The sequence below is a fragment of the Prionailurus bengalensis genome, chromosome A1, assembly GCF_016509475.1.
Source record: "Prionailurus bengalensis isolate Pbe53 chromosome A1, Fcat_Pben_1.1_paternal_pri, whole genome shotgun sequence".
NCBI classification, from domain to species: Eukaryota; Metazoa; Chordata; class Mammalia; order Carnivora; family Felidae; genus Prionailurus; species Prionailurus bengalensis.
Window position 1 is genome coordinate 88,543,462 of NC_057343.1, and position 24,567 is coordinate 88,568,028.

The window sequence follows — 24,567 nt, forward strand, 5'->3', positions numbered from 1 at the left end:
TTGGTGATCGTTTTGCAGTATATACACGTGCATGTGGGGGTGGGCCCGACCTGGCCTTCCATGCCGGGCATGGGGCGTGTGCCCTGCTGTGTCCCCGCATCCATCCTGGGCAGCAGGCTTGGACGGTGCTGGGGCTCCCAATGGCTCCTGTCACAGTCACGGGGATGCTGCTGCCTCCTGACCCACATCAGTACCCAGGGGACTTTGGTCCTGGGAGGGGGTTGGGCAGGGAGGCTTCACCCTGGGAGGGGGATGGGCAGATGGGGGACTTTGTCCTGGGAGGGGGATGGGCAGGGGGGCTTTCGTCCCAGGAGGGGGATGGGTGGGGGGACTTTACCCTGGGAGGGGGGTGGGCGGGGGGGGGACTTTGGTCCTGGGAGGGGGATGGTGGGGGCTTCACCCTGGGGAACCAGCAGAGGCTGTAGGCTACCCCTCACTCTTCCTCAGGCTTGCCTGCCCCAAAGCCCAGGCAGGTGGAGGCAGGGGAGCAGTGAGGGTTCCAGCCAGGAGCATGCACACACTGAGACTCACTCAGCACCCAGCACACCTGTCACTGAAAATCCCACATTTATTCATCTGGCACTGCCCCCCCCTTCCCTGTGAGTCCAGCTTTCAGCATCAGCCAGCTGCACCATCAGAGGCTCCTGGTTGGAACCTGCACTCCCAGCCTGCAGCTTCCCCCATCCACATGCATGTGCCACATATGTTGCACACACACACACACACACATGCACATGCACACGCATGCACAGCCATGCAGGCAAACACACATGCACATACGTATGCACACATGGGCTGTGCTTGGTCCCTTTGGAGTTCCTGGCCTTATGTCCTTGCTTCACCTGCACATGGGCCTCCCCCACACTCAGCCCTCGTCCTTCCCTCAGGCTATTTCCACTGCTCCTCTGGTCACATGCACCTGCCCTGTCCCTTGTCTGCTCTTCAGGGTACGGGCCTTGCAGTCCCGGTGCGGTCGGTGCCTGGCCCAGGAAGCTCTCTCTTCAGTCCTCTCCCCAGCATGCAAGCTCCCTGGGGTGGGGGGCTGTGTTTCGTTCATTTTTGGTTTCCAATTCCTGTAGATGGTGGGTGGGGAGCGAGGGCCCGGTCTAAGCAGAGGGCCGGGCCCTGGGATGGACGGGGAGGCCCAGCAGGGCCAGAGCCTACTCTGGACAGGCCTGTGCCATGAGACTGGATCTCCACCCCTGCCCACTCAGCATCCTTCCCTGCCCCTTTTCCCAACGGCCAGCCAGCGGCCACCTCCCCCAGATGCTTGATGCCTTGGCCTCACTTTGCTTCCATAATACGGCCAGCAGTTCTCGAGCAGGCATGGAGTGGCCTTCTATGGGCCCAAGGCATGGTGAATAAAGGCCAGTGTGCCCTGGTTGTAGACCCCCTGCCCTTCTGTCCCTGCACTCCAGCGGAGCCACGCCTTTGTTTTGCCTTCCCTGAGGGTGGGCTTGGCTCCTTGGGTCCTCACCCCTCCAGAACCCAGGCCTGGGGCTGCTCCTGTCCTCCAGGCAGGGCATGTGGGCTGCTGGGCCAGGCAGGTGTTTCCTAGGTATTCCTGGATCTCAGTGCACACAGCCGGGTGCCTTCCGCCCTCTTGCTGCTTCCAGCTGGCTGAGGGCCCCTGGTGGCCCTTCTCCAGGCCCTGGGTACCAACTCCTGCCCAGGGGGCCAGAACTGCTCCTCCTGGAGAACATGCCTCCCCTCCTCTGAGATAAGCAGAGAGCCAGCGAGCCTGGGGCCTTGCACCTTCCTTGAACAAGGGTGTGGCCGCTTAACAGGCTCAGGCAGAGGGGCCAGGAGGGGCCAGGTCACCAGACACACTCGAGGGGAAGGGCGTGCTCAGGCCAGGGGGAGGGGTCTCCCTTGAACTTGGAGGAAGAATTCAGTCCTGCCCTGCTCTCTCACCAGCTGGCTGTGTGACCCAGCCCTGGCCTCCCTCCCCTGTGGGCCTCAATCTCCCCTACCCAGTAAGGAAGGGGCTCATCACACATGAGGTCCTGAAGGCTGACGCTACCTTGTAGCCTGCCTCCAACTTGTTCATGAGGAAAGGAAGCCTCTAAGGAGAGGCCACAAGACCCATGGCCAGAAAACCATGAGAGCTTGTTCTGGCAAAGAGAGTCTGCTTAGAAACAGAAGTCACAGCCTCCAAGCACTTTGGGACGGCCGTGCCCTGACTTTGCAGACGCCTGGCCCACCCCACCTTACCTGAGGGGTTGGGGCTGCGGGGACCACAGCAGTGGACAGGTGGCTGACACAATGTGCCTCCTGAGAAGATGCTCCAGGGACACCATGGAGGCCTTCTCAGCAAAGAATCAGGAAACGTCAGATAGACGCAAGAGGCCTGACCTGGTTCCTCCTAGTCTTGTGGGCACGAAGGGCCAGGGCCAGGCATACCCAGGATGGGATACCAGATGGGTGGGAGAATGGGAGAAACCTGGGAGTGTAGTTATCATGGACGGATCTTTGTGCTGATGGATGCAGCTGGCTTTGCTAGCATTGGGGATGTCTGGGAGCGGACATGGACCCTGAACATCGCTCTTGCCACATTTCTGTATGTCTACAATTCTTTCTAAAGAAAAAGTTAAAAGACATGCTGAGGTCATGGAGAAGGAAGACCCCCAGCATGTCCAGGTGACACCTCACAGTAGCAGGGACATCTGACCCAGGGGTGTGGGATTAGGCTTCACTGGGGCAGGAATCACAGGGCATGCCGGAAAGTGTGTGTGTGTGTGTGTGTGTGTGTGTGTGTGTGTGTGTTGGATAGAGAGCCCATTGCTTTTATCAGATTTCCACAGGTCATGAGCCTACTGGCTGGAGTAGGAGGAGGTAGGACAGGGCTCCCCTGAGGCTGTGCGTGGGGAGGACACAGTGAGGACTCCGACCAGGGTCTGGAGCCCTGGCAGCCACCCCAGTCACAGGAAAGTTCTTAGCCACTGACAGCTGCTTTGTCAGACATTTCTGCTTCTGTTTACACAACAGAGGCAGCTAGGGAGTGGGAGGGGAGCCATCACACCGTGGGAAGGGAATCACATCTTTGGAATGAGATTGGAGACACCTCCATCATGTCACTGTCACTGGCAATGGGCTGCGGCAGGTCAAGAGAAGAAGAGGGGGCATAGACCCCTGGGAGGGAAGCCAAAGGGCCAATGCTGCCAGTTTGCCAAGTCCCTGGGACAGAGCCTGCATGAGCCTTTGGAGCTGCTCAGGACTGCCCTGCTGGCCCCAGGATTCTTCTTCACACCCGTGAGATGGGCTCTGCCTCCCTGGGTCTCAGAACTTCAGGACTATACCCATCTTGCTTCCAGACTCGGATTTCGCAGGCTTGTCAAACACCAGAGATCATTTGAGGACTGAATTAGGACTGCCAAGGCTTGTTGCTTTTCCATGAGAGTATAAGATATGTGAAAAATGACTATCATAATTTTGGAGGTGAGGTCAGGGTTGGAAAAAGGAAGAAGAAAGGGAATTTAGTGGAAAAGTCATTCTGTGAGTTAAGCATCCTCCATGCGGAAAACCATCTTTGCCAGAAATTTGCCATTGTTTCATTACTAATTAGTTACGGAGTTCATGCAAAGTATCAATGATCTATTCTTCCTTCCATTCATCTACCATCTATCCATTTATCCATCCATCCATCCATCCATCCATCCATCTGTCCATCCATCCACTATCCATGTATCCATCCACCATCCATTTATCCATCCATCCACCCATCCACCATCAATTTATCCATCAAACCATCCATCCATCCATCCACCCATCCATCCATTTATCCATTCTTCCACCCATCCACTATTCATGTATCCATCCACCATCCATTTATCTATCCATGTACCCATCCACCATCCATTTATCCATCCATCCCTCCATCCATCCACCATCAATTTATCCATCAAACCATCCATCCATCCATCCAACCATCTATTCACCCATCCAGCATCCATGTATACATACATCAAAACATCCATCCATCCATCACCATCCATTTATTCATCCATCCACCATCAATTTATTCATCAAATCATCCATCCATCTATCCACCACCCTTCCATCCATCCATCCATCCATCCGTCCGTCCATCCACCATCCTTCCATCCATCCATCCATCCATCCAACCAGCCAGCCAGCCATTTACCCCTCCAGGATCTGAGAGTCTATAAGAAGCTACACACTAGGCTCAGAACTAGGAATATGAGGTGAGTAAGATGTAAGGTGCCCATTCTCAAGAACCATGGTAAGAAATCTGTAAGATAGTGATTGCTGCTCTCTCTGATGAGATTTCTAACAGCCCAGGATTTTTAAAGTTCAAGGAATTACCCATCTAATCATTAATTAAGTAGAAGCTGGATGACCCACTATCAAGTGGAAGGAATCCCTGCATTGGCAAGGCGGAGGGTGAACCAGGGGAATCCTGCCTTTAGTGAGAGACTCTACTGTTGTGGATCAGGTTCTTTGCTTTGGGCTGTGCTAAGTCACCTGCCTTTGGGATCTTACAGTTTATGAGGAATAGAATAGAGGAAACAATGACACACAGTGGCAGTGTGAACTCTGGGGCAGGCTTGGGATGGATGGATGGATGGGTAGATTAACTGGTGAGTGAGTGGCTGGCTGCCTGGCTGGATGAATGGGTGGGTGGGTAGATGGGTAGTAGAAGGATGGATGGATGGATAGATGGGTAGATGAGTGGATGGATGGATGGATGGATGGATGATGGATGGTGGACAGATGAATATTAGAAGGATGGATGGGTGAGTGGGTGGGTGGGTGGATGGGTGGATGGATGGATGGAGGGTGGTGGGTAATGAGTGTGTAGATGGTTGGATGGATGGGTGGATGGATGGATGGATGGGTATGTGGATGGATGAGTGGGTGGGGATATATATTGGATGGATGATGTATGGGTGGATGGATGGATGGATGGATGGGTGGATGGAAGGATGGTGAATGAATGGATGGATGGTGGATGGATGGATTTATGGATGGATGGATTTATGGATGGGTGGATGGATATAGACAGATGGATGGTTAATGTCTGGGGCAGCTGAGGGAGTCCCATGTGGTGAGAGGTGGGTGTCTAGCAGAGGGCAGGGAGAGATGTCCAACTGGCTCCATCACAGCTAGGTTAGTGGGGCACTAGGTGTCACCTGTGAGATCGGCTTCGGCAGTTACTTTGCTTCCCTGGGTTTCAGAACTTAAAAATTTTTTTTTCAATGTTTATTTATTTTTGGGACAGAGAGAGACAGAGCATGAACGGGGGAGGGGCAGAGAGAGAGGGAGACACAGAATTGGAAACAGGCTCCAGGCTCTGAGCCATCAGCCCAGAGCCTGACGCGGGGCTCGAACTCACGGACCGCGAGATCGTGACCTGGCTGAAGTCGGACGCTTAACCGACTGCGCCACCCAGGCGCCCCCAGAACTTTAGAACTAGGCACCTTAACAAATTCTTTCTTCCAGATTTGGGTTCCATGGGCTTGTCAAGTATCAGAGATCATTTGAGGACTGAATCAAGATTGCCAAGTGTTGTTACTTTTACTATTTCATGAGAGGATAAGACAAGCTTAACTATCATAATTTCAGGAAAGAACATTTAACAGAAAAAAAGGGGTGTTTTTTCAGAGTACTTTATATTGAAGAAAGTTCATCTTGCACATTTCACCATGTAGCTAGCAGTTAGCAACCGTTAATTGAGCATTGACTGTGTTTTAAGTGGACAAGAAGGCTGCAGCCTCTGTTCTGGAGCTGACCTTCCTGTGGGGAGGTCCCCTTGGGGGGCTGTTTCACCAGGGACCAACAGGCCACCCTGCCTTGACTCTGGCAAATCCTTTTATTGGGGCTGAGAGAACCGGCTCAGGCAGGAGGAGGGGCACTCCTCTTTGCCCGCTGCTATCACAGGTTCTGCAGGCCCCTTCAGCCCAAGCATGCAGAGGCTCAGAGTGGGTCAGCCACAGACCCTGGGCTGCACAGTAGTGAGTGCTGAGCCCAGACAGGGTGGAGGGAGAGGCTCCTGCACCCCCAGTAAGGCTCCTGCACCAGGCCGTTTCGGTGGCTGCAGCCTCGAGGTGGCTGGGCTCACCTGTCCTCTCCTGGGGGAAGGCTGTGGGAGCTTACACTGGATGAGAGGATATGGACACTCATATATGCTCTTGTGATGAGACTATTAGCCCGAGGGTGCACTGGGAGGGCTTTTCTAAGAAACAAATGTGACCTCTGGCAGCAGAAGGTCCCGGAAGGGGGCTGTGGCTCAGATGTGACCACTGATGGATGAGGTGAAGCTTCTGGAACATTCTGTGTCTGCCTGGGTGGACCCCTCAGGAAGCACTGCAGAGAGGACGGCCTGGGGGCTGCCCCAGCACCAGTCACTCCAGTCAGTGTATCAGTGCAGACACCTGTGGGCCCCGGGCCACAGTTCTTGGAAGGACACCTATTTCTCTAAAGGGTCCCCAGGTGATTCTGATGAAACCCTGCGCTGAGCCCACAGGCTCTATTATACCCTAGGGCTCCATGACTCGCAAATTCACCCCCTCCTCAAGATGGTGGCCAGACCCAGCATGTGTCCCTGTGGAGGGAGGCCCCCAAATGGCACCCAGCCAGGAGAAGGGAGGGAGCATGGGGAAGGGGGAGGGGATTTCTGATACCACCTCCTTAACAGGGATGTGCAGGGGCCTAGCATGGAGGGTTCTGATACTTGCCCATCAGAGGAACGTCAGTGGGGGGGGGGGGGCGCTAATAACAGGGGCTTTGACGCTTTCCCCCCATCAGAGGGACATGGGGGGCTAAAAACAGGGGCTCTGACACCTCCATCAGAGGGACTTGGGGGCTGATATGCAGGGCTCTGACACCTCCCCCATCAGAAGCACAAGAGAGGGCTGATATGGGGGATCTCTGACATCCCCCATCAGAGGGACTTGAGGGGGCCAAAATGGAGGTCTATGACACCTTCCCCATCAGAGGGGCTTGGGGGGCTGATATGGGGGGCTCTGACACCTCCCTCATCAGAAGCACATGAGGGGGCTGATATGGGGGATTTCTGACATCCCCCCTTCCTGCATGTGCGGCAGACATTCTGTCTGGCCCCCACATGAAGCCTGGCTCCTGATTGCCAGCCTTTGGGACTTAGGGGTCTGTCTCCTGTCAGATGGCTGCAGGGAGGGACCTGGGCCCAGGGCAGGGTAGGTATGAGTGCCCCTGAGAGCTACAGGGCCTATCAGAACTTTTCTTGGCTGACCAGAGGCAGAGGAAGGGCCCTCCCTCAGGTGAGCTCACTTCCCTAAGACCCTTTGGGACACCGGGCTGTGTTTCTCCCCTGGGCAGGAGGGCTGACCTTGAGGCAAGACCCCCAAAGCACCAAGGTTAGTGCTGCTCACATGTGTGCAGAGGAGTGCAGTGGGGGTGGGGGGAGGGCTCTCCTGTCTCTATGGAGCCCCCCAGGACACTGCCTGCAACCACAGTGGCCCTGGCCAGGGCAGGGGTTCCCAGTCCTCAGCCCCAGCACTCGACCACCTTGCAAGGAGGCTCCCTGAGCACACCCCGCTGCGGCTTCCCTCCCACCAGGTGTGTGGGGTGAACCCCCATTCTACATACCAGCACTGCCCAGCCTGCACCCACCATGAGTCCTCCCGATGCTCTGGATGAGGAGAGCACATCCCTTGTGGTATCTATGGTGCCCACAGCTGATGGGCCTTCCCAGAGCCTAGGATGGGGGTACCCAGCCTCGGTGAGGGCCTGGAGCATCTGGGAGAACATGGGGTGCATGTGGCACCCCCAGCATAAACAAGGTGCAGGCCTTACTGAGCTCTCTCCCTCTCTGGGGCCTCCCAGGGCCCTGGCCACCTGGCAGGTGAGGCCCGGGGGAGGGGAGGACACAGAAGGGCAGGTCAGGGTACCCTGCCCCTTTCCTGCCACGCCTGAGCGGGGGCACAGGCCAGCAGACGCTCCCGTCTCCCTCCCTCTGGCCAGCGCGGGCCCCCAAGGCTCCCCCAGAGCACTGAGTGCGCTGGCGCCTCCTCCGCCCACCGACGCTCCAGCACCAGGAGGGGACTGCGGCTCCGCGGGGCCGCCAGACGGTCGGGAGGCCTGCCAGAGCCCCGGGCCAGCAGGTGCGCCCCTCCGACGACGCCCACCGGCCTTGGCCCGCGGGAGGGGGTGTCGCGAAGGCGGCCGCACAAAGGAGGGGGCACCTGAGAGCGGAATGTGCCCGCGCCCCACCGCGGCCGCGGCCCCTGACACCGCCCGGCCGGCAGCGCGGCCGGCGTCCCGATTACCTGCTGGGGCTAATGAATCTGGCTTTGTGAGCCACTGTCACGCCGCGTTAGGCCCACAATGGCCCGCGATATTTTATATGAATTTCCCCCTCGTCGGCGATTAGGCCATAGCCAGCCAGTCATAGCAACCGGGAGGTATGCGCGGCCGAGGGGCCGGCGGCGCGAGGGGAGCGCGCTATTCACACGCTTTAACACAGCGCTCCGAGGGCGTGTGAATCGCCCGCAGCATTGCTCTCTGCCTTGTGCTTAATCTTGTCCTCGTCGTGGGGACATTGTGTTCCGAGCCGGGCGCGGCGGGGCGTCGCCGGGGTCTCTCCTGGACCCTCTACGCGCCCCCGCTGCGCAGAGTTAATGATATACAGGGGAGGCCGCGGAGACCCGCCGGCTCCCCCCCAAGCCACCGCCAACCGAAACACTTTCCGATGCGGGTCAGGGGTCGCAACCTGGATTCGGGACGCGTCTTCCCCCCCCGCCCCCCAGGGGCCTCAGTCTCTTCCCCAGGCCCCTCCTGGGCCCTGCGGCTTGTGCCGGGCCCCGTGCCTGTGCGCTGGCCTGGACACACAGTGCGCGGATGGACCACCCGCTGGAGCCTGACCCAGGACGGGGGGAGGGGCTGCTCCTGTTGGAGACGGGGCAGACACATCCCCAGACCCTCAGGGAGACAACAGGAAGGTGGGCATCAGCGGAGGGAGGGCACTGCCCTTGCAGAAAACGTGATGGACACCTGTGGACCCCGCCCAGAAGCTCCTAGAGAACTGACCACTCGATCCTGTAAGGGATCAGCCCAGGTGCCCCCAACTCAGCTGCCTAATGGGTGAGGTCCAGCTGCAGACCCCACAGTAGGGTCAGCCCACCTCTGCATGGGCAGTGAAATTCCCTCCCCATGTACTGCTGGGGACATCTGCTCCCTGATGCTGAGGAGCAGGCCTAGCTCGCCTGTGGCCCTGACACCCCAGGGGAGCCGGGGAGTGCGGCCCCAGGGCACCGGGGCTCTGAGTGGATGTGCAAGCTGGGGCTCGGGGTCCTGCCCGCACCATGCCTGTGCACTGCAGTGCTGGGGTGCTGATGGGACAGGCATCAAGGCCCCTGGCCCCTTTCTCTGCAAAGTCACATGCTACCCGAAAGCCCACAGGCCTGGACCTGAGCCACTGTGGCCACCGAGATCCCCCAGGGGCCTGTCCTGGCTGGGCCTCCTTCAGGCTGGCAGCCAGCCTGTGTGCTGGGGCACTGAGCCCTGGGATGGCCCCCTCACCTCCTTGGGGGTCAAGAGGAGGTGTTGGCCAGCTCTCTGAGGAGAGCTGGTCCTTCAGGTGCCTGGGGGCCTGCCTGGAGGCACAGATAGCGGCCGTGCACTCGACATTCTTCACATGCTTTCTGCCCCAGGACACAAGTCCCTTCTGGGGTGAGCAGAGGGCGGTTCTGCCCAGCCTGGGCTCACTTCGAGTGCCCAAGCCCAGGTTCTGTGCAGGCAGCTTTTGGGGGCCCGGCCGGCCCACCCGGCCCCCAGCCCCGCATGCACACACGTGCTCACACACACATGCACATGCTCGCACACGTCCACACAGGGCCCGGCCCCTCTCCTCAGCTGGCTGGGCGGCGTTAAGCCCCGTTCAAGAGGCCGCCTCAGCAGGGGTGGCCAGGCGCCCCGTGGACCCCGCCACAAAGCCTGGGTGACCTCTGACACGATTAGGGTCGCCCTGACCCTAATCCAATCAGATTGATTACTGCAGGAGCGGTCAGGCAGGCAGGCTGGGGCCTCCACAATGGCCTCCCAGAGCTGGCCTCTCTCTGGGGCACCTGGCAGCTCCCTCCTTGAGGGCCATTCAGCTCTGTGGCCACAATGAATTCCGCCATTTCTCAGCCCCGTGGAGGGCAAGGGGGAGAGGGGGCTTTCTATTTCCATCAAAGCCAAGTGGTGAGGGCCTGGGGGCTGAGACAATTTTCCTGCAGCAGAAATGGAGGAAGGGTGGAGGCAGAAGGGGCAGACGGGAGGGGGCAGGAGAGCAGAGGGCAGAGAAAGGAGTGTGGACATGGGCAGGAGACATGGGGGTCACGGAGGAGTGGATGTGGGCAGTGGATGGAGGTGGACACAAGGAGGGGACATGGGGAGAGGATATGGGGACGGGACATGGGAGACATAGGTATAAGTGGACATTTTATAGGAGAGGTGCCAGGACACAGGCTTTCAAGAAAGCAAGGGGGTACAGGTGAGGATGGGGCTCCCTGGGGCTAAAGCCCAGAAGCCGGGGGCTTGTGTGGTTCTTGGGTCCCTGCTCCCTGGGCACTGGGGGCCTGCTCTCCCCTGGAGAGAGCTCTGCTGTCATCCCAGACCCCTGGCAGGTATTCTCGGCACCCTGCAGCCCCCTCCACAGGCTAGGGTGTCCTCAGGAGTCCTGGCCTGGCCCTGCACCACTCCTCAGTGTCCTCACTTGTGACCAGAGCCGCCATTCACCAGATAAGGGTTGGATTCAAGTCCTCCCTCCATGTGCGAACATTTAGCATGCCCCTAGAAGGCACTGTAAACATGCCCCTTTTCTCCAGCTCAGGTAACACCTCCTCTGGGAAGCCCACCCAACCACTCAGCACTTCCTTCTGTAGCACCAACTGTGTGCTTGGCACTGCCCCAGTGTCTTCCCTGCTTGCGTGCTGCGTGAGCATCTGCTGTGTGTGACGGGGGACCCACGGTGTACTGAGAGCACCCCGCAGTGCCTGGTGCTTGTCCTGGGACCGTGATGGTGGGGACAGAGTCAGGAAACGTGGAGCAGCTGTGGGGGCCTGGGCAGAGGGTGAAGGAGGAAATGGAGCTGAAGACCATGAGGACGGAGCTGAGCCGCTTTCAGACTGCAGGGAGCAGGGAGCAGTGAGGACAAGGTGCACAGGCAGGTCTCATGGGCAGGAAAGCCTGTGTGTAGCGGCAGTCCAAAGGGGTGGGGAGTGGATAAGTCCCAAGGAGAGGGCTGGGGAGGAGGTGGTGGTAATGCAGGGCAGAGCAGCGGGGAATGGGTGCAGGGGCCAAGGACCCTCAGAGGCCACCCTGCCTGAAGAGTTTGCAGGCATGTCTGAGCATAACCGGCGGGTTGTGGGTTTGCCCTGAAATGATGTAACCTGATGTATGCACATGTCTGAAAGGGATAGAGCTCGTGGCCAGGGAGAGTGATGCTGCATCCCAGAGGAATGCGGCTTACCCCAGGGATCTCCCAGGCAGGTCCATGTATCGCGGGGGGCAGTGGGGGCAGTGATGCTGTGTCCAAGCAGAATGACGGCTTACCCCAGGGGTCTGCCAGGCAGGTCCATGTATTGCTGGGGGTGGGGGGGCATGGAAACAGGCCAGGATCCTTGGATCACATGGGTGCTCCCAAGGCATCCTCACTTCCTCTCTGCCTGCCCCCTTAAACCCACCATCCTCAGCTTGTCCCAGGAGGGGACTCCCTCCCAGGCTTCCAGGCCCTGGAGCTCTGTGCAGATCAGGTACATCCAACTCCTTGCTCTCCACAGTGAAAGGCAGACCCAACCGAGCCATGAGCTGACAGATTTTTAAAACTTCTTGATAATAGATCACTATGTGATTTTTGTCACACATAACTCAGGAAAAATTCAGAGAATCGAGAGATGCATCATAGCAAAACTCTCCTGTGTTACCTATTCTTTTGTGTGAATGAGGAACCTCACACCTGGATCTTTAACATTTAAGAACAGGTTGCCCAGTGGTTGAAGATGGAAAGCTGCCCCTGAGATCAGGAGGAAATTGGGGTGCTCATTCTGCTCACTGCCGCCCCACATTGTTCCGGAGGCTCCAGCCAGGGCTAGGAGCAAGAAAAAGAAATAAAGCGTATCCAGATTGGCGGGAGGAAGGAAAACTGTTCCTGTTACTAAATGGTATGGAAACCCTATGGAATGCATAACACCTCTATCAGAACGGATAGACCATCAACAACATTACAGAACATGAGGTTGATATTGGAAACCAATCATCCCTTTCCATGCACAGCCACAAATAACCCAAAGGTGAGATTAAGAAAACGTTTCCACTTACAACAGCATCAAAAAGAGTAAAATACTTTGGAATAAATGAAACAGAATAACTGTAAGGTTTGTGTGCTGAAAACTGCCCCATGTCCCTGAAAGAAACTGAAGGAGGCCTAAGTATATGGAGAGACATTCCATGTTCATGGATTGTCTTAACATCAAAATGGCAATGCTCCCCAGAGCGATCTGCAGAGTCAACCCAATCCTTAAAAATTCGAGGTGTTTTCTTTTTCTTTTTTGCAGAAATTGACAAGCTGATCCTGAAATCCATACAGAATGATAAGGGGTCCTGGATAATTGAGCAGTCTTGAAAAAGCAGAGCAAAGTTGGTGGACTCACACTGCTTTCTAACCATATGACAGAACCAGCAGAGAACAGACATGTAGACCATGGGGTAGAATAGAGGCCAGAAGTCAACCTACACTTCCTTCTCTGGCCTTCTGGTGGGGTCTGACCCAGCCTCACACTGCCTTCCTCCACCACCCAGGGGGTAGCTTCTCCAGGTAGGTCAGGCTCCTCTCTTCTTCCTGACATTCCTTCTCACCTGGGCAGCTGGAACCATCCGGGGGGTGTCTAGGGACCTGCTGGACATGCCTTCTCAGGCCACAACACCCCTGGCCACAGGACACCATAGAACCTGTGTGGGTGGCAACCACACCACACATGTGTGCTTACACAGGCACACACACATACATGTACATACTCACGCACACATAGGCACACCCACCCACCACACATGCCCCCACATGGCTGATGCGCCACAGCGTCCTGTGACCCTGACTCCTCCCACACATGGCAGCAGCTGTCCCTATGGGGATGACCATGTAATTACCCCAACCAGCAGTTCTGTGAAGTCAGCTGAGTGGCAATTAGTCTCCCATTTTATAGACAGGGACGCTGACACTCAAGGAAGCCAGCTGACTCACCAGTCAAGTCACATGGTGTGATCCCCCTCCCCTACATGGCCCCTGGGCATGGCCACAGCCACTTGAAGTCGTGGAGCCTCAGGCCCTTGAACAAATGCCATCCAGCACAACCAACCCTTCATGAATGTTGGGTTGCACTCTCAGAAAACCCTTCAGCTCTCCATGCACACCAGTGGTCCCAGGGCTCAAATGTCTCTTGTCCTGCCTTCCTCGGCATACCAGAGGCAGCTTCACTGGTGGATGTTCTCCCTAGGGGACCTCAACATGCCACTGAGGGATGGGGTCTGTGCCCCCTATCTTAGAACCCAGGTGGGCCTTTGTAACTGTCTTGGGCAACAGAATGTAGTGCTGCATGGCCTCTGAGGCCAGTTATCAAAAGGTGGTATGGAGTCACATCAGCAAAATGGCAGAGTGAGAAGCTCCCAGGGCCCAACCCTCCAGAGAAACATGGAAGAAAGTGAAGCAAAAACTGTCAGAGCCAATGTCATCAGAGCCCTGAAAAGGGGTTCAAGGTGGTTAGCAACCAGGCAAATGCTGACTCCAGGAAAAGGTATCTCTGAAAAGGTTACACAGCCTGCCACCCTCAGCAAAGAGAGGTCTTAAGATGGCCAAATGCACTGATCCCACGTAGGTGGATGGTTCCAGAGGGAGGAGAGTAGATGTTCTCTGGAAGAATTTGTCTGATTTGACCTGTCTGGGGGTTCCCTGAAAAACTGATGCCCACCTCAGAACTCTCTTGGGGTGTAACAGTGGTTAAGCAAGGGGTATTCCTGGAAAACACTGAAAATGAAATGAACAAGCTGCTGCCTGTGAAGCAAAAAATTATAGTTGGGGCCAACAATAGACATACTGATCGCCTGGGGGGAAAGGTGGGGGAGAGCTGCTTTGGGGAGTGAAGGGTTTGCAAATCTCCTGTGGACCAGGAGACCTAAAGCCCACGTGCAAACCAAGGGCAGAATGCATACTCAAGAGAGACCTTCAGCTTCCACCTGTGCTGATCTGCTCAGTGCATGCAGGAAGCGAAGGCTAAGGCAGAGCAGTGAGCAGACTAGCTGAGGTTGAAGGCCTGCACAACACAGCCAATCTGCAGAGACCAGAGGAGTATTCTTTCTTCGCTTTGTTTCCCTTTTTATTTCCTCCAAGGCAAAGGAAATTTTTGCCAAACCACAAGCTAAAGAAGAGTCGGTAATGAAACAAGCTAGCACAACCCACAATAAGCACACTGAACTCTGTGGAGGGGAAATAATTTGATCTCCTGAGTGACCATTTATGATAATCACAAGGTACAGATTCCAACAAAAAGTTTCAAGGCATGCAAAGATACAAGGAAGTACAGGTCCTTCATAGGAAAAAGGAAGTTAACAGAGGGTATCTCAAGGAAGCACAAATATTGGATATAGTGGACGAAGACTCTGAATCAACTATCCTAAGTCTGCTCAAAAGGATAAAAGAAACCAGGAGAACACGGTCTCAACAAAGAGAGAATTTCAGTAAATAGAGAGAAATTACAAAAGCAATGAAATAGAAATTGTGGGGCTGACAAGCATGATAACTGAAACAGAATATTTGCTAGAGGTTTTCAACAGCACAGCTGAGCAGGCAAAAGAAAGAATCAGTGACCCTGAAGATAATTCAATTGCAATAATGCAGTCTGAGGAACAGAATGAAATAAGAATGAAGAAAAATGAACAGACCTGTGGGACACCATCAAATGTAGCAACAAACACCACATTGTGGGAGTCCCAAGAGAGGACAGAGAGAAAGGGGCAGAAAGAATATTTGAAGAAACAATGGCCAAAATGTTTCAAATTTGATAAGGAACTTGAATCAATATATCCAGGAAGTTCAACAAATTTCAACTTGGATAAACATAGAGATCCACACTGATACATATTTTAATTAGCTATCAAAAGACAGGGATAAAGAAAATCTTTAAGCAGCAAGAGAGAAGCATCTCATTGTGTACAAAGAGTCCTCCATGAGATTAATAACCAATTTCTCATCAGAAACCAGAGTCAGAAGGCAGTGGGATGATATATTTAAGGTACTGAAGGAAAACAGTGTCAACCAAGAATTCTACATCTGGCAAGACTATTCTTCAAAAATGAAAGATTAACCTAGATGAAATGGATACATTCTTAGACACACACAAATACCAGAACTGACTCAAGAAGAAATAGAACATCTGAACAGACCTAAATAACAAGTAATAAGATCAAATCAATAATTTAAAACATCCCCAAAAAGCAAAGCTTCGCTTGTGGACTCTATCAATTAAAGAAGAATCAATCAACACCAATCCTTCTCAAGCTCTTACAGAAAATAGAAGAGGAGGGAACACTTCCTAACTCATTCTCTGAGGCCAGTGTTGCCCTAATACCAAAGCCAGACAAAGACACTACAGGGAAAGAGAACTACAGACCAATGCCTCTTGTACATATTGATGCAGAAATCCTCAACAAAATACTTGCAAACCAAATCCTCCAGCATGTTAAAGGGATTATTGACCATGACCAATGGGGATTTATCCCAAGAATGCAAGGGTGCTTCAGTGTAGAAAAATCAACCAATAATAACACATTACACTAAGAGAATGAAGGAACAAAACCGCATGGGCATCTTAATTGGAGCAGAAAAAGCATTTGATATAATCCAACACCCTTTCATGATATGAAAACGCAACAGATGAGGAATGGAAGTGAATTTCCTCAACCTGATAAAAGGAAGTTATGGAAAATCCACAGCTAACCTCTTACTCGATGGTGAAAGACTTAAGTGCTTCTCCCTAAGATCAGGAATGAGACAAGCTTGCCCGCTGTCGTCATTGCTACATGACATAGTGTGGCAGTGCTGGACAGAGCAATTAGGCAAGAAGAAGAAATCAAAGGTATACAAATCAGACAGAAAAAAGTAAAACTGTCACCATTAATAAGTGATATAATCCTATATATAGAAAATCCTAGGGGTGCCTGGGTGGCTCAGTTGGTTAAGCGTCCAACCTCAGCTCAGGTCATGATCTTGTGGTCCATGGGTTTTGAGCCTTGGGTTGGGCTCTGTGCTGACAGCTCAGAGCCTGGATTCTGCTTTGGATTCTGTCTCTCTCTCTCTCTCTCTCTCTCTCTCTCTCTCTCAAAAATAAACATTAAAAAATAAAAAAAAAGAAAATCTAAGGAACCTACAAAAAACCTCTCAGAGCTACAAGACAAATGAAGCAAAGTTGCAAGATATAGAATCAAAACACAAAAATTAGTTATATTTCTATATAGTAGCAATGAACAATCCAAAAAGGAAATTAAGAGAATAATTCCAATTACAATTACATCAAAAAAGATAAAATACTTAGGAATGCATTAATGAGGGAGGTACAAGACTTGTACACCAAAAACTACAAATTGTTGCTGGAAGAAACCAAGGAAGACCTAAATACACAGGAAGGCATCCCATGTTCATGGATCAGAAGGCTTAACATTGTTAGGATGACAATACTCTCCCAAATAATCTCCAGACTGAATGTATTGCCCATCAAAATCCCCAAAACCTTTTTCACAGACATGGAGAAGCTAATCCTAAAATTCATATGGAATTTCAAGGCACCCAATTGCCAAAGCAATTTTGTAAAAGAAAAACAGACTGGATGATTTGTACTTCCTGACTTCAAAACACACCACAAAGGTAAATCCATGAAAATAGTGTGGAACTAGCAAAAGGGGAGTCGTATAGACCAAAGGAATGGAATTGAGAGTCCAGAAATAAATCCGAACATCCGTGGTCAATTGATTTTTGATGGGGGGCCAAGACCATTCAATGGGGAAAAAAATAATCTGTTCAACAACTGATGGGGCTGGAGTAACTGGATTTCCACATGCAAAAGAATAAAGCTGGACCCCTACCTCACACCACACACAAACATTTACTCATTATAGATCAAAGAGTAAATATAAGAGATGAAACTATAAAACTCTTAGAAGAAAATACAGGTGTAAATGTTTGTAACCTTAGATTAGGCAATGCTTACTTTGATATGACATTTCAATAGATAAGTTGGACTTCACCAAAATTTAAAACTATTGTGCATTACAGGACACGGCTACAACAATGAAAGGACAACCTATACAACTGGGAAAAGATTTGCAGATCATAGATCTGATAAGAATCCATTGTCTAGAATATATAAAGAGCTCTGAGAACCCAACAACAAAAAGACAAGCACTCCAATTAAAAATTGGGCAAAGAACTTGAATAGGAATTCCCCAAAGAAGACATACCGATGACCCACAAGCCCATGAAAAGATGCTCAACATCATTAGGCATTGGGGACACGCAAAGAAAAACCACAATGAGATACCACTTTGCACCCACTCGGATGGCTGAAGGGAAGACACAGAATAACAAGGGTGGTAAGGATGTGGAACTGGAACCCTCGTGCACTGCTGGTGGGAACGTGAGATGGTGCAGCCCCTGTGGAAAACAGTGTGGTGTTTCCCCCAGAACTTACACAGAACAATTCCATGCCTGAGAATACATGCAAAAGATTCAAAAACAGGTATTTAAACAGATACTTATACAAAAATGTTCACAGCAGCGCTGTTCACAAGAGCCAAAAGGTAGAAATCACCCAAATGTGCATCAGCGACCAATGCATAATAAAATGTGGTCTATCTGCACAGAGAGCTATTACTCACCCCTAACAAGGCCTAAAGTGCTGACACACGCAGTGTGGACGAATCTTGAAAACATTATGCTGAGTGAAAGGCACCTCTCTCCCTCCCCACCTGTCTGTGGGGCCCAGCCACCATATTGCAGAGGCCACTTTTGGGTGTTGTTGCTGAGCATAGCCTCAGCTGCCAGACGTGTCCCAGACCAGGGACCAGCTGAGATGCAGCACTGTTGACCTCTGATTTGCAGGTGTCGGGACATATGGCACATGGTTATTACTGCATAAACCACTATGTTTGGTGAAAATTTGCTCTTCCCCAAAAGTTAACCAACACCCAACCCTCATCTTCTTCTCCTTCCTGGCCCCGGGACCCAGGATAACTCCCCCGGTGTGCCTCTGTGGCCCCCAACCCCTCCTCCCCTCCCTATGTTTTATTGTTTTAATACAAATTTTGTTATTTTCTCTCCAAGACCCCCCTGAAGGCCTGGCTCCTGTGGGAAGCCTGCGACGGTTAATCTCGTCCTCCTGAGACCATACAATTTGCCTTGGGGAAGGGGAAGCAGGAGAGATCTCTGCATTACCCTACTCCTTTTGGAGCTGCAGGAGCCCCCTAAGAGGCTGAGGTCTGCAGGGCACTGCCCGCCCGCCGGAGGCGCCGCTCCTATGCTGAGCACAGGGGAGACACTGAGGTGGGTCAGGGCAGAGCGGCTCCTGGCACTGAAGAGGAGCTGCAAGGACCTACCACGTCCACCTGAAGGCCAAGATGGGGGCCTGCGTACCTTTGTCCAGCACGGGGCCGAAGATGGCCAGGCTGTTGTTGACGGTGGTGCAGTTCCAGCGGCGGCCACGGAACTGGTGCTGGCACTCCTGAATGCTTATCTTGATGCCCTCCGCCACGCTGGGCATAATCTCCACGTAGTTCCGGCAGAACCGCAGCTGCTTGGGCACCAGGCCCGGGATGCTGGCACACAGGATGGGCTGAGTGCCCAGGGATGAGTACTGGGGCCCGATGGCCAAGGACCTGGGGAGGAGGGGAGGAGGCCTGATCAGTGGTGCAGCCGCCCTGCCCGCGCTCCTCAGTGCGCACGCGGCCATTCTGCATGAAGGAAGAGCGTCTGCACCCTGTACCTGGATGGTACCAAACATCGTCCAGACGTGCATGAAGCGTGGTGGGAAAGCAACCAAGGAAATGGAGAGTGCAAGCCTGCCTGGTGCTCTGCACAAGTATAGGGGCTCTTCTGTCAGGGTGGGGGTAGCAGGGCAGCGGAGCTTTGGAAATGTGGGGAGCACAGTGTGCGACCGGTCAACCCCAGGGGGCTGCCCAGAGGAGGGGGTGCTGGCGGCCAGACAGGGCACAGCAGCGGCTGATCCTTGGGGTGAAAATCATCCTGCACTCACGCCCGCGTGACAGCTGCTCTTGGCTATTTACCCAACAGACAGAAGGCCATGTGCCCTCCATGCCACGTGCCCACGGACATTCACAGCGCTGTGATTAGGATGGAGCCACTTGAGTCTGCACCCACGGGGCGCAAGGGTGAACAGCTGCTGTTCACTCCCTCTCAGAAATGCAGCCCAGCGTGCTTCTGACAGGTAGCAGGTGCCAAGGGGACACCTGGCTCGGCCAGTGTGTGCCTGCACCTCCGACTGTGGCCGTGGCCATGAGCAGTTGTAGATGAGGACATAAACCAGGGCTGCGGTTCCTCCTGAATTCCTGTGGGAGTACCCCCCTGAGCGGAGGTGCAGAGGGAATGTCTCGGGGATGGTTCCCACTCACTGTGCACCTATGAAATTTAAGTTAAGTTGAACAACAAAAGAGAGGGAATTTTGGCTTTCCAGTCCCACCAGCTGCACACAGCTGTGGCTACCGAGCTGGACGGTCAGATAAGGGACATTTTGGTCCCTGTGGAAAGTTCTATCAGACAGCACCAGCCTGGGGCGATGGAAGTGCTCTGTGTTGGTTACACACGCGTTTATGTCTCGAGGCTGACTAAACCATGTCTGTTTTACTGTATGGACTTGCATCTTGATTTCAAAGAAAGAACTGTCAGGTCCTTTTGGGGGCAGAGCAGAAAGAGCTTCTACAATTGTATGGGTGACAAGTTGAAACACCTGCCCGGACCCGTGGGGGACGCTGGATCCCACCACCTGTGGACACGTCGGCCCAGTCCTGTGGGGAACACTGGATCCTGCCACCTGTATACTCCTCGGCCCAGTACCCCAGCCGATCCTGCTGCCTGTTCACGGTCTCCCACGTGCTCTCCACTCCCACCTCGGGAGCCCATCTCTCTGCTTCCTCTGGGCTGCTGGGTATGCTGCGTCCCACGCCTGGAATGAAGATCTAGAGCAGCCCCTGGCCTGGCAGGGAGGCCCCTGCTTATCTGGTAATTTACTCTGGTGGGCTCCCGGCGGGAAGGCCTGACTCTCCTTTGTTTGGAGGGGGAGACGCCTCAGCTGAATCCCCAGAGGCTCTTCTTGTTTGCGTCTGGGGGGGTGGGGACCCAGCACCCAGAGAGAAGGCAGGTGGGAGGCTTCTGTATGTCTGAGCCGTCCACATCCCTGCATGATGACACCGATGTTCCAGATGTCCTACGTGGAGTCTAACCCGGTTCCAACCAGCTGTGGTGAGAGCCATAGGAAGCAGGGACTCACTGTCAGAGAAACAATCCTCCCCCCTGGAAAGACTCTGGAAATACACAGCAGATCCTCCCGCCCGCCTCCCACCCGCCCCCTCCCCCCCACCCGTCCTTCCCTCCTTTCCCAAACCTTCAAGGCCTCCTTGCCAGTAGGCACCAGCCCAGCCCTCCAGCACCTAGGCTGCCTCCTGGCTGCAGAGAGAAGCTTCCTCAGTGCTGTCCTGCCCGATCCAGATCTGTCTGCTCTCCCCACACAGCCTGTGGGCCTTGTGCAGTCACATTGGCCTCCCTGCCTCCAGCAGGCCCTCCACTGCCCCTGTGTGGGTCACCCTCCTGGGCTCCCTGTGCAGCACCTCTGCCTCATTTAGGAAGCCAGCTGGGGAGCAGGCCACTGGCCCTGGAAGTCCCACCTCCACTCGTGCTCCCCTGGCCAACTCCCGACAGCGTGTGCTCCCCCACATTCCTGGGTGGACCACCATATTCACCCTGTCCTCACCTCCCCCCCTCCTCCCCAAGAACATCTCCTGAGAACTAAAACCTATCTCTCTGCAGCCAGATGCCTGAGCCACGCTTCCCTGCTACAGGCAGCGGGTCCTGTGTCCCTGATCTTCCATGCCCTCAGTGTCTTGGGTCCCTTCCACTTTCGAGCCCTAGTATCTGACGGCCCTCCCTTGGCGTGCTCCCCACTGGTCCTGTCTGTCCTCACCCTAGTGCCTTGATGAGCAAACCGGCCAGGACCCCGTGCCAGACACCGCAGGCCACACCATTCTCAAGTATGTCTGTGTCCCTGGCCTGGCCTGGGATGGTGGGGCCGGGTCATTGCTTGGGGGGAATGGGGCAGCAGGGCTGGCTCGTTCCCTCACTCATTCCTTCATTACACACAGACCCTACTGAGTGCCAGTTGCCCGGCCATCTTTCTTCCACACCCACCCCACAGTCCTGAGAACCTCAAAGTTTCCAGAAAGCCCAACCATCTGCCTCACCCCTGTGTGGTCTTTCTTCCCCAGAAAGTGTCCTGTGATCTGGGCCTGGCTCTCCAGCACCCTGGCCTGCACGGACATCTGGGAAGGGAGACCAGAGGCAGGGGCCACTCCCATGGGGACCCCTGCGCCAACCTGGGCCATGAGCATCCCAGGGGGCTGGCAGAGCAGGTGGGCGGTGGGATGGGAGGAGAGCTTGGCTCGTGGGCTGACCGGTGGCATGCAGGCCAACGTCAGTGTTCTCTGCCCTCGGGGAAGGACCCTCAGCCTGTGGGTGCAAGCAAGGCCTCTAGGCTGACAAGATGGGCCTGGCCAGGCTGGAGCACAGGAAGCGGGCAGAGAGGCCAGGGGGCGCAGGGGGACGGTGTGGGGAGAGACAGGCGGCATCTGTCCTGTGTTCCCTCCACTACTCAAGCTTGCATAGAGAATCTGTAAATACAGGGCGAACTCCCCCAGCCTGTGCTCCTTCAGAACATTGCCACCAGCACTGCATGTCCAGGCCATTCCTGCCAGGTCCTATGCCTCCCACCCACCCACCATGCTGCCTCTGTCCTAGCCCCAGGGACCCCAGCCTGGGTCAGTGCGTGTACCGCGCGAGGGTGGCTCTGCCCACACCTGCCTAATGTCAGCTGTCTGCCTCCACTGTGAGGTATGTCTTGAAGTGAACCCTCCTCGTGTTCCCACCGTCCACACGCATGCAGCACGCTCCAGGAGAGGTCACATGCCCTTCCCCCTCTGCACCACCGGATGTCAGCAGGAACTGTTGAGGTGACACCCTCCCGAATGAGTGGAGGGACCCAGGGGGAGGGTTCCGGAGAAGCAAGTAGCCAGGCCTTGTGAGGACACAGCTGGAAATAACACAGGGCGGGACCTGAGTGGGGGTGGTGGGGTACTCTTTCAGGATCCTTCTTCAGCCTCTACGGCCCTCCCATACAGGAGTCCACCTCTGTCTCCCTCTGGGGGAGGCCTGGCTGGTCACCCACGAGGCTCCTTTCTGCCTCCGACTGAGATAGGACTGCTGTGGCTGGTCCTGGCCAGGGAGGTGACCGTGGGAGCCAGGCTGATGATTTTCTATCCATGCACCTTGGAGTATCCAGGAGCCCAGGAGAGGTGCCTTGGGGGCCAGTTGGTGGGCGAGGCTGGGGACCAACTGTCCCAGTTTCCCCAGGACTGTAAGCTCAGCTGGTCACCCCCAGTGAGGTTGCCCTTGCCCCTGCACTCCATGAACCAGGATGCGTCACTGATGCAGGACCACACAGGCCGTGATTTCACACAGATGTGGACCTCTCGCTACTGATGAGCCGGCCCGCGTGCTCGCGGTCAAAATGAAAATGTGAGATGAACAGATGGGTGCGTGGAGGCAGTGGTCAGCAGCGGGACAGCCAGGCAGAATAGCCCGGGGCTGTGGGCACACAGATGTTCCCGCAACCATTCCAACCGTGGGCCGTTCTCCACAGGCAACACTTGGAAGGTCTGACGTCACGGTCTGGTGCGGGGCTTTCCGATGGGGGCTGGCTTCCTCCAGCTTGTCCTCTGTGGTCACAGCCTTGCTTCAGTGAGGAGGGGTGGGGAGGGTCTGCCAGGAGGAAACTCACTCACTCCATTTCTCTCTTCTTTACTTGGAGACTTGGGACGCGTGGAAAAGAAAGGCACCCCTTAGTTCAGACACACTCCGTCAGGCCTGTGGTGCTGGCCTCCTGGCCAGATGCCAGAGCCAGGACTCATGCCGGGTGGAGGCTGGGAGGGGGACAGAGAGCCCAGAGCCTGCCCCCCCCCAGGACCCCTCAGCTCCCAGGTCAGAGCCTGCCTTCCATCAGGCTTCCCTTATGCCCCCCAGGCCATGCCTTGGGGAGAGCAGAGCCGGGACTTCCCAGCTCACAGCTTCTGGCAGCAGCCTGGTTCCGGGGTGCTGAGTCAGCTCCTGCCCCCCCACCCCCCTTCCAGGGCAGGCCCCAGCTCGCCACATCCTGGAGCCAGGCATCAAGGCCAGGGTGCCAGCCCAGATGCCGCTCCAGCTGTTCCAGCCCTCTGCCCCACCCCCACCCCCAAGCCCTGTCTGGGTTCTTCTCACACCCACACCGGACCCCATGCCCGATGCCCCTTGGACTGCTTCCAGAAAGTTTCCTCTGCCCCAGAGGTGGCCAGGGGAGGGTGGAGAGCTGGGAGCTGCCGGTCCCACACAGAAGGGGGCTGGCATTGTGGGTGAGAAGTGGTCAGGGGGGCTTGGCGGGACACCGGATTGTGGCTTGGCCTCGAAGGCAAAACCCAGTCATTAAAAAAAATCACATTAAAAATTTAGCTGGTGTTCACGAACCTTAGTGTGGTGATCATTTCATAATATATACATGTATCACATCATCATGTTGTACACCTTAACCTCACACAGTGTTATCTGTCAGTTATGTCTCCATAAAGGTAGAGAGAACATCCACAGTGGATGTGCACTATCCCCCCATACTCCCGGATCCAAATTCCTCATATACAGGGAAGGTAGATGTCCTCCATCCATCAACACTTGGGAAACCGCAATCTCTAAGTCCCTCCTCCCACACCCTCCTGGGAGGAAGCAGGGCGCTTGGGGTGAGGCCAGGGGCAGAACAGGAGGGCAGGGAGAGGCTCCGAGCCATGCAGTGGCTGCCTCCAGGGGATGGTGATGTACTGGCCTGTCCGAGGGCCTTGCCAGGGGCTGGAGGCAGCACTGAGAGGTAGAGGGCACCACCATCCCCGTGCCTTTTGTTCCCCCAAGTTCTCTGAGCACAATAAAATGCAAGGGCACTGAATGCACTCTGAACTCCTGAGTCATATCCCGGAGGAAAGGACATCCTGGGAAGGTGGTGATGTCAGCCTGCGCTGGCTGATAGTAAGGCACCGGTGGTCACTCCACCCTGTGATGAGAGCGATGCGAGCATGAAGGGATGGGTAGGGGCAGGCTCTCGGTGGTGCTGTCAGTGCCGGGGTGGGTAGGGGTGGGACAGACGGATGAAGATCTCCATGGTGCTTTCAGTGCAGGGGTGAGTTCGGGTGGACTCTCCGTGGTTCTGTTGACCAAGCAGAGGAGCCAGAAACGGGACTGAG

At 54.8% G+C, this 24,567-nt stretch overlaps 1 protein-coding gene across 2 annotated transcripts in view; it reads right to left on the minus strand.

The window, feature by feature from the left end:
• The window catches only part of WNT3A (Wnt family member 3A), a 41,340-nt gene that overhangs the window by 8,008 nt on the left and 8,765 nt on the right, over window positions 1-24,567 (minus strand). Inside the window, exon 2 of one of the 2 annotated variants that reach the window (XM_043584665.1) lies at window positions 18,659-18,900. In XM_043584665.1, the coding sequence (XP_043440600.1) occupies window positions 18,659-18,900 (242 nt within the window). Of the gene's footprint in view, window positions 1-18,658; window positions 20,307-24,567 lie in introns of those variants that run through there. The other variant, XM_043584658.1, reaches the window with a different exon arrangement.